The sequence below is a fragment of the Theropithecus gelada genome, chromosome 10 (assembly GCF_003255815.1).
Source record: "Theropithecus gelada isolate Dixy chromosome 10, Tgel_1.0, whole genome shotgun sequence".
In the NCBI taxonomy this organism is placed as follows: Eukaryota; Metazoa; Chordata; class Mammalia; order Primates; family Cercopithecidae; genus Theropithecus; species Theropithecus gelada.
In genome coordinates this window covers 27,005,734-27,015,784 of record NC_037678.1, presented here as the reverse complement: position 1 = coordinate 27,015,784, position 10,051 = coordinate 27,005,734, and the positions used below count along the sequence as shown (strand labels likewise).

General features: G+C 53.3%; 2 protein-coding genes and 1 pseudogene across 2 annotated transcripts; 1 reads left to right on the top strand and 2 right to left on the bottom strand.

Moving 5' to 3' along the window:
• Positions 1–490: 490 nt before the first annotated feature.
• Positions 491–3,668, top strand: DDT (D-dopachrome tautomerase). Its single transcript, XM_025398215.1, has 3 exons — positions 491–760; positions 1,108–1,283; positions 3,416–3,668. The coding sequence occupies exons 1-3, from the start codon at positions 500–502 to the stop codon at positions 3,486–3,488; spliced, it is 510 nt and encodes a 169-aa protein (XP_025254000.1). The 5' UTR covers positions 491–499; the 3' UTR covers positions 3,489–3,668.
• DDTL (D-dopachrome tautomerase like) lies at positions 3,632–9,016 on the bottom strand. The gene is given in 5 exon segments (XM_025398098.1): positions 3,632–3,752; positions 8,165–8,240; positions 8,243–8,333; positions 8,699–8,848; positions 8,960–9,016. Coding segments are annotated over 5 exon segments (495 nt in total).
• Positions 9,017–9,294: 278 nt separating this feature from the next.
• Positions 9,295–10,051, bottom strand: part of LOC112632387 — a 6,346-nt pseudogene continuing 5,589 nt past the window's right edge.

Here is a 10,051-nt window from a genome sequence, read left to right as displayed (position 1 = left end):
CATTCTCCTGCCTCAGCCTCCCAAGTAGCTGGGACTACAGGCGCCCGCCACCACGCCCGGCTACTTTTTTGTATTTTTAGTAGAGATGGGGTTTCACCGTGTTAGCCAAGATGGTCTCCATCTCCTGACCTCATGATCTGCCCACCTCGACCTCCCAAAGTGCTGGGATTACAGGCGTGAGCCACCGCGCCCGGCCTCAAAAAATTTTTAAGCTCCCGTTGCATTGGTTATTAGGGTCGAGCCTGGGGAAAACCCCTATAGGTGTGTGTGTCTGTGTGTGTTGGGGGTGTTCAGACCTCAGTACTAGGAACCAGGCGACCACAGCGCGGAAAACTTGAGGGAAATCCACCTGGCGCCAGACAAGAGGGTTGCGGGAGAGACAGGGTAGGACCACTACAACGTTAAAGACTTGTAGTGGGTGGGGCTACACCTAGAGCGGGGGCGACGAAACTTCCGGAAATCAGAGCCGGCACAGGTGACTTCTGTTTGCAGAAGTGGGATGTACCCTAGGCAGCCAATCGGGGAGCGCTCTCTCTGTCCAGCCAATGAGAAGTCAGATTGCTGTGGCGCCTTGCCCCTCCTCCCTGGTCCCCGAGCCTTGGGTACCCCCAGCTATTTTTTCCCTGGAGCAGTTTTCCTTCCTCTGCCCGCCATGCCGTTCGTAGAGCTGGACACGAATTTGCCCGCCAACCGAGTGCCCGCGGGGCTGGAGAAACGACTCTGCGCCGCCGCTGCCTCCATCCTGGGCAAGCCTGCGGACGTGAGCGTGGGCCAGGCAGCACTGGGCGAGGGGAGGTTGGTGGGCCAGGGGTCCGGCCCAGTCCCTGTTCCGCCTCCCCGACAGTGACCCCCGAATCTTTCCCCCAGGGACCATTCCCTCCTTTCTGCACACCAAGCTCCGACTTTCCGTGCTCCACGATCCCGCGGCTCCCCCTCCGCACGTCTTGCCCTTATTGTCCTCCCCAGTCATGACTGGGACATGACCCTCAGGTCCATTCCTGTCCCCGCGAACACTGGCGCGTTTCCGCTTTCGCGCGCTCGGGTCGGGTCCCCAGAGGTAGCCCGGCCGGCCTCAGCTTCGGGTAAAACTTTTCATGTCCCCCTCAGCGTGTGAACGTGACGGTGCGGCCAGGCCTGACCATGGCGCTGAGCGGGTCCACCGAGCCCTGCGCGCAGCTGTCCGTCTCCTCCATCGGGGTAGTTGGCACCGCCGAGGACAACCGCAGCCACAGCGCCCACTTCTTTGAGTTTCTCACCAAGGAGCTAGCCCTGGGCCAGGACCGGTACGTAGGGGTACTCGGGGATCCATTTGGGACTGCGGCAGACTGGAGCCAGTGATCCTGCCTCAAGGGGAAAAACCCATTTCTTGCCCTGCCCAGTAAGGACACATCAGGGTATGGGGCCCTGGGGCCCCCTGACCCCTCAGGTTCCTGGTAGGACCATCTTCAAAGTGTGAGCAGGATTGAATGAATTTCTGGCTCTGCTCCTCAGTGTGTAAGTCTGTGAAGCGGGAAGGCTCTCTTTCAGCACTCCCAGGGGCAGTGCAAGGGTCATGTGGGATTGTCTGTGTGCTGTACCTGCCTTGGCACCTGGCAGGGTACAGACGCCTTGGCTGAAGTGTGATTTTCTAGAACTTTTCCAGCCTGGTCAGAAGGAATTCTGGGTATGTTCTGAAGCTATCTCTTGGACCTTTGTCCCAACCAGGTTCCAGGTGAGGTTCAGGGGAGGCTCACAGAGTAGTGAAAGAGCATTGGCCTGGATGTTTAGACATCTGCTTTCTGGGTCCTGCATAGCTCGGGGACCCCAAACTTGGAAATGAACCATCTCCAGTTGGCAACCTCCTCTTCTGTGAAAACAAGGGAAATGACCTCCCTCCCCCACAAGAAGCCTCTACAACCCAAACCTGGCGTTCTGTGACCGAGTTAAAGTTTCTTGTTGGGTGAAAGATAATCCTGAGCCACATCCATGCCTATGAGGAAATAGGGGCATGAGAAGCTTGAAAGGACACTGTCCAGGCACGGTGGCTCATGCCTGTAATCCCAGCACTTTGGGAGACCAAGGCGGGAGGTTCACTTGACCCAGGAGTTGGAGACCAGTCTGGGTAACATAGTGAGATGCCATCCCTCCCAAACAGTTTTAAAAATTAACCAGACATGGTGATGTGCACCTGTAGTCTCACTTAGTTGGCAAGCTACGGTGGGAGGATGGCTTCTGCCCAGGTGGTTGAGGCCGCAGTGAGCTGTGATTGTGCTATTGCACCCCAGCCTGGGTGGCAGTGAGACCGTGTCTCAGAAAAAAGGACCTTCTGAAATGGAGCCTTTGTTAGTCCATGAAGGCCAATGAGGAATGACTGATCCTGCTGGGTCCTCCCTCAAGCTACAGAGGAATCATACAGTCAGCCCCCTGTATCACTGGGTTCTGCATCTGTTGATTCAAACAACAGATGAATTATCTGTTGTTTGATGGATTATCAGAGGAAAAAATTCATAATTGCATCTATACTGAAAATATGTGTAGACTTTTTTCCTTGTCATTATTCCCTGAACAATACAATTTACGTAGTATGTACATTATATTAGGTATTATAAGTAACCCAGAAATTTAAAGTGAGAGGATGTGTGTAGGTTATATGCAAATACTACACCATTTTGAACAAATGTAGATTTTGGTTTCCTCTGGGGATCCTAGAACAAATCTCCCATGGATACTGAGGGAAAACTGTTATTCTAACAAGTATTATACAAATGCTTACCATGTGCTAGGTACTCTACAGGTACTGTACACTCATGATCCCATTTGATCCTTACAATTCCTGTCCACTCTCCCTTTGCTCAGACAAGGCATGCTATCCCCATGAGGTATGCCAAGTTTATAAGAAGACTGAGGCTGTTCATACTTCTGCCCCCGGAAGCCAGGCTATCCCAAGCTCTGGTGCTCCTCACTGGAAACTTGCTGTTACCTCTGAGAGGAGCATGTTCACTTATGGCACAGACATTAGTGGTGGGGGTTGGCGGGGCTGGGGGTGGGGTGGTCACCCTGTGCTCAGCCTTTGAGAAAACAGGTGGCTGAGGTACTGTGCCCTTAGGGAGCCTGCAATTAGGAGGAGGCAGGGTGCCCCTCAGTCCACAAACTGATGGAGATGATAGAGTGTATGGCACAGATGCCGAAGCTACTTTATTGTGTATCTGTCCTAGTTGGGTCATGCTGATGTGCAGCCACCATCCCACACCTGAGTGTCCCACTGCCCTCCTGGGGGTTGGGGAAAGATCATTACTGGGATAAGCAGGTTTGCAAAATGCCTGGTGGACTGAGGCAGGCTGTCCTGAGTACCCACAGTGGGAGTACCTGGCAGGGGTCTTGCAAGATGTGGTGTTAGCCAAGGAGCTGATGATATCTTTTTCTCTGTCTCCTGAAGGATACTTATCCGCTTTTTCCCCCTGGAGTCCTGGCAGATTGGCAAGATAGGGACGGTCGTGACTTTTTTATGATTGGCACGGAGGGATCCGGGGCATCTGTGAGCTGGCTGCTTCTTCCAGAGAGATCTCCTGGCAGAGTGAGGGCCTAGTGATAACCAGCTTTGGATTATCCCACATGCAACATTCCTGTGATCACATAATCCTCTTCTTCATCCTCATATGAAATAAATGAAGAGAGCTTCCTCGTTCAAACATGACTTCTTACCTTCTATTATCCCTCCTGGGCATCTTGGGCCACCATGGGTAGCAGGGCTGGGGGATAAGCCCATAGGGAACCTGGAGGGGGATGATTTCCATCTTCAGGGCTACTGTTCGGTATGTTTAAGACTGCTCAGATCTGGGGGTGGAAGCCTCAGCCTGGAGGCTCTGCTCTCCACACCCATCTGCAGGCCCGTGGGAAGGTGTGAGCAGCTGGTCCAGCTGGGGCCTTCCTGCAGACTGCTGACCTGAGGCTTCTGTACTCCTGAAGCCTACTCCCTCCACGCCTGGCTGGGCAGCCTGCCACGCCCCTCTCCCCGCCTCTGTAGAGCAGAGGCAGGGTTTGCCTGTGTCCCTTTGGGGGTTGGTCACTGGTTTTCCAAAAGCAGGGTCCCCAGTCTGCTTCTCCTCCATAGGGTTGCAAGCCTTGACTCCCTCCCTTTGGCAAGACTCCAACCCTCCTCCCAGCCGCCCCATTGCCCCTTCCTGGCAGTAGCACCAGCTTTCACAACCTTTCCAGCCCAGGGGCCCCCAGGCCGGGAGGATGCCTGGAGGGACACATGGCAGGCCTATAAGGTTTCCTGTGTCTTCTCTCCTGTCACAACGGTGCCACCTGCACACTTAACTGTTGGACACACAACCACACATTCACACATCCACCCACATCTAGTCACGATTCATCACAGTCACATACACCCACATATACAATCGTACAATTTACATACATATACACCCAATCACACAATTCACATCCAACAAAGTCACACAACTCAAATTCACATACAGACCAAACCCCCACACATGTACACCCACATACACAATCAACCATTCACTGACATTCAGTCATCACACAGTTCACTCACATACACCCCCTCACACACATGCACACAATTCAACAAAATTACACAATTCACTCATTCACACACATACCCACAAATTCACACTGCTCACATTTACACACAATTCACTAAAATTCACATATATATACACCCATGTACACAGTTCACTCGCATCACACACATATACACCCACACATAAAGTCACACAATTCACTCACGTTCAGTCGCCGACATTCACACACATACACGTACCACACACAGGCAATTCAGTCACATGGCCAAAAGCCAGTCTTCACCTTGCTACAGTTCCCTTCCCAGTGTCGCCTCAACCTTTGCAACAGCGTCCCCTTCCCATGCCTGGACGGCTGGAGAGCCCTGAACACACCCCATCTTCATGCCTCCAGCGCTAGCCCAAGCACTTCCCTCTGCCAAGAGCACTAAGTGGAACTCAAGGTCACTTCTCAGGACCCTTCCCTGCCCCTCCTCCTGCCAGGTGACCTGAGGATCCTGCTGGCCCTGCTTAACAATGATGCACAGCATGGTTAGTTCAGCTGATGTCGCTCTCCCGGACTTACTGCTGCCTACACAGCACTGGAACTGACTGTTTAACTTTACTGTTTATTTCATGTATTTTATTGGAGTGTCTCTTGAAAGCAAAACCATGCAATTAGAAACAATCCAAAGGCAGCCAGCATGGAGGGAGTGCAGAGTGCAGTGCTACAAACTCAATTTACTGCAGCCTCAACCTCCTGGGCCTAAACAATCCTGCCTCAGCTTCCCATATAGTTTGGATCACAGGCGCATGCCACCATGCTGGGCTAATTTTATGACTTTGTAGAGATGGGGTTGCACTTTGTTTCCCAGAGTGGTCTTGAATTCCTGGGCTCAAATGATCCTCCCACCTCAGCCCATTTTGCAAAGCTGCTCATCCCGGTAATGATCTTCCCTCAACTCCCACCAGGGCAGTGGGACACTCGGGTGTCGGATGGTGGCTGCACATCAGCATGACCCACCTAGGACAGACACTCAACATCAACACAGTAGCCTCAGTGTGTGTGCTGTACACTCCCTCATCTCTATCAGTTTGTGGGCTGAAGGGCAACCTGCCACCTCCTAATTGCAGGCTCCCTAAGGGCATAGTGCCTCAGCCACCTGTTTTCTCAAAGGCTGGGCACAGGGTGACCCCACCACCACTGTCTGTACCATAAGTGAACTTTACGCCTGTTCTATAAAGATGTTATGCCCCAAAAATGAAGTGGAGGGCCATACCCTGAGGGAGGGAATGGATCTCCAGGGTTGGAATAGTGACACCTTTTGTCCTCACTTACATGAATAGGAAGGATACAACTGCTGAGACTCCCCATATCCTAGCTTCAGGAATAGCTTTTGTTAGGCCTGTTAATCTGAGGGACCCTAAAATTCCAGATAGTCCCCCCACAACAGGGATTTGGGCAAAAATTATGTCTTTTTGATTGGTGAGCCCAGGTGCCTAAAGAAGGTAACAGAGTCCTGGAGTTCACACTAGAAGTCATTCTTATAGGAGAAACTAGAAAAGCACCAGAGACAGGGAGCGGTTTTTAGAAGCAGGACCAACCTCAGAGAGGCAAGAAGAGGTTTGTCTGGCAGCCATTAGGACCCAGGGGGGCAAGGATTAGGGTAGATAGAATAGATGGGCGAGTCTCGCTTGGGTGGGGCCTTTGAGAGTTCCACTCATGGCCACAGGCTCAACCAACTTGTCGGGATCCTGGAGCCGGTGGCTTTCCTCTCAGTCGGCCCTGGGCTCAGCCCAGTAGTACAGGAAAAGCGGAAGCTGCTTCTAGGCAAACCAACCCTTCCAACTCCGAAGACTCAGGGGTTGTTAGAGAGCCCTTTCCCAGAAAGCCTGACACTCGTATCTTGAGTCCGGTGGCTGCGCTAGTTGCTTTTAACTGGCCGACAGATGCCCAGTATTTAGCCCCCAGATTCTAAGGAAAAATAGGACAGAATAGCAAGCAAAAGGGGTCCGTTGGTTCTCACCACCTGGCGATAGTTGATGTCCCACTGCTCGGCGATAGCTGATAGTCCCTTTGTGGTCGCCAAAATGTGTCCGGAATGGGTGGGTTCTTGGTCTCACTGACTTCAAGAATGAAGCCCCAAACCGTCGTCATGAGTGTTACAGTTTTTAAAGATGGTAATGTCCAGAGTTTGTTCCTTCAGACGTTCAGATGTGTCTGGAGCTTCTTCCTTCTGGTGGGTTGGTAGTCTCCCCCTCAGGAGTGAAGCTGTAGGCCTATCATGGTGAGTGTTACAGCTCTAAAAGGCAGCGCGTCTGGAGTTGTTGGTTCTTCCTAGTAGGCTTGTGGTCTCGCTGGCGTCAGGAGTGAAGCTGCAGACCTTCGCGGTGAGTGTTACACCTCATAATAACGGCAGCGTGAACCCAAAAAGTGATCAGCAACAATATTTATAACAAAAAACACAGCTTCCACAGTCTAGAAGCAAACCCAAACAAGTTGCAGCTGACTGGCTTGGGCAGCCTGCTGTTATTCCCTTATCTGGCCCCCACCCACATCCTGCTGATTGGTCCATTTTACAGAGAGCTGATTGGTCCATTTTGACAGAGTGCTGATTGGTGCGTTTACAATCCTTGAGCTAGTCAGAGAGTCACAGAGTGCTAGTCCTCCAAGTCTCCACTAGGTTAGCTAGATACAGAGTACCAATTGGTGTATTCACAAACCCTGAGCTAGACACAGAGTGCTGATTGGTGTATTTACAAACCCTGAGCTAGACAGAGTGCTGATTGGTGTATTCACAAACTCTGAGCTAGACAGAGTGCTGATTGGTGTATTTACAAACCCTGAGCTAGACACAGAGTGCTGATTGGTGTATTTACAATCCTCTGGCTAGATATAAAAGTTCCCCAAGTCCCCATCCAGTTCAGGAGCCCAGCTGGCTTCACCCAGTGGATCCTGCACCAGGGCTCATGTGGAGCCGCCAGCCAGTCCCGAGCGGCGCGTGCATTCCTCAGCCCTTGGGCTGGCCATGGGACCGGCACCACGGAGGAGGGGACGGCGCCCCTCCGGGAAGCTCAGGCAGCGCGGGAGCTTACCGCAGGTGGGGAGCTCAGACATGGCGGGCTGCAGGTCCCCAGCCCTGCCCTGCCCGGAAGCAGGTAAGGCCCCCGCGAGAATTTGAGTGCGGCGCCGGCGGGCCGGCACTGCTGGGGGACCCGGTGCAACCTCCGCAGCTGCTGGCCCCGGTGCTAAGCCCCTCACTGCCCTGGGCCGGCGGTGTGCGGGGCCCGCCGATCCCGCGCCCACCGGAATTCACACAGGCCAGCGAGCGCAGCCCCGGTTCCTACCCGCGCCTCTCCCTCCACACCTCCCCACAAGCAGAGGGAGGCAGCTTCGGCCTCAGCTAGCCCAGAGAGGGGCTTCCACAGTGCCGTGGCGGGCTGAAGGGCTCTTCAGGCGCCACCAGAATGGGCGCCGAGGCCGAGGAGGCGCTGAGCACAGTCCTACCATCAGGAACCTGAGGGGTCAGGGGGCCCCAGGGCCCCAGACCCTGATGTGTTCTTACTGGGCAGGGCAATAAATGGGTTTTTCCCCCCCTGAGGCAGGATCACTGGCTCCAGTCTGCTGCAGTCCCAAATGGATCCTCTACTACCCTACGCACCAGTCCTGGCCCAGGGCCAGCTCCTTGGTGAGAAACTCAAAGAAGTGGGCGCTGTGGCTGCGGTTGGACTCAGCACTACGCAGATGGAGGAGACGGACGGCTGCGCGCAGGGCTCGGTGGACCCGCTCAGCGCCACGGCCAGGCCTGTACGCACTGTCACTTTCACGCGCTGAAGGGGACATGAAAAGTTTTACCTGAAGCTGGGGCCGGCAGGGCTACCTCTAGGGGACCCGACCCGAGCGCGGGAAAGCCGAAACGCGCAGTGTTCGTGGGGACAGGGATCCCAGTACAGGTCGAGGCCCCTGAAGGTCACGTCCGGCTCATGACTGGGGAGGGCGATAAGGGAAAGACCTGCGGAGGGGGAGCCGCGGGATCCTGGAGCACAGAAAGTCAGAACTTGGCGTGCGGAAAGGAGGGGGGAGTGGTCCATGGGGAAAAGGGTCGGGGTCGCTGTAGGGGAGGCGGAGCAGGGACAGGGCTGGACCCCTGGCCCACCAACCTCCCCTCGCCCTGTGCTGCCTGGCCCATGCTCACGTCCGCAGGTTTGCCCAGGATAGAGGTAGCGGCGGCGCAGAGTCGTTTCTCCAGCCCTGCGGGAACTCGGTTGTTGGGCAAATTCCTGTCCAGCTCTAGGAAGGGTATAGCAGGCAGAGAAAGAAAAACAGCTCTGGGAGAGAAGCAGCTCTGGGTACCCGAGGCTCGCGGACCAGGGAGGAGGGGCGAGGCACCACAGCAACCTGGCTTCTCATTGGCTGGACAGAGACTCAGCGCTTCCCGATTGGCTGCCTAGAGTACATCCCGCTTCCGCAAACAAAAGTCACGTGTGCCGGCCCTGTTTTCCAAAAGTCCCATCGCCCCAATCCTATGTGTAGCCCCACTGACTACCAGTCTTTAACCGCGTGGTGGCTACACCCCGTCGCTTCCCCGACCCTCTTGCCTGGCACCGGGTGGATTTCCCTCAAGCTTTCCGCGCTGTGGTCGCCTGGTTCCTAGCTCTGTTAAAGGTCTGAACAACCCTAACGCACAGACACACACACACACTCCTATAGGGGTCTTCCCCAAGTTCGACCCTAATAAACAATGCAACGGAAGTTTAAATTTTTTTTTAATGATTTGCCACCATTTCGAAGTCAGGCAATTTTATGTTCAGTATGAAAATCTACGCTTCTCTTGGGGCAGTAAGGAGATGTGGTTACATGTGAGGGCGCAAGTGGGGCTGGGCAGGGACCTTTGGGTTCACAACATTCCCTGTCCCCGCCTAGTTCCCACTGACAGCTGCCTGTGTAGCCTCTTGTGCTGATGGTGAGGCACTGTTCACCAGGGGGTGGCAAAATATGTTATTTAAAACATGGAAATCTGTTGGTGTGGCTTAAACACAAGTCTGTGATTAGTGTGGCAAAATCACTTGAATTGTACATTTTAAATATGATTGAAATTGTGGTCAGGCAGAGTGGCTGACACCTGTAATCTCAGCACTTTGGGAGGCCAAGAAGGGAGGATTGCTTGAGTCCAGGAGTACAAGACCAGGCTAGGCAACATAGCAAGATTCCCTTCTTTATTTTCTACAGAAAAAAAAGGAATCCTGGTGTTGTGGTGTGCTCTTGTACTTCTAGCTACCTGTGCGGCTGAGGCAGGAGGGTTGCCTGAGCCCAGGAGATCTAGGCTACAGTGAACTATGACTCATTTTTTCCCTGTCTCTTTGTCTGATGGGTTTCTCTTTTCTTTCTTTCTTTCTTTCTTTCTTTCTTTCTTTCTTTCTTTCTTTCTTTCTTTCTTTCTTTCTTTCTTTCTTTTCTTTCTTTCTTTCTTTCTTTCTTTCTTTCTTTCTTTCTTTCTTTCTTTCTTTCTTTCTTTCTTTCTTTCTTTCTTTCTTTCTTTTCTTTCTTT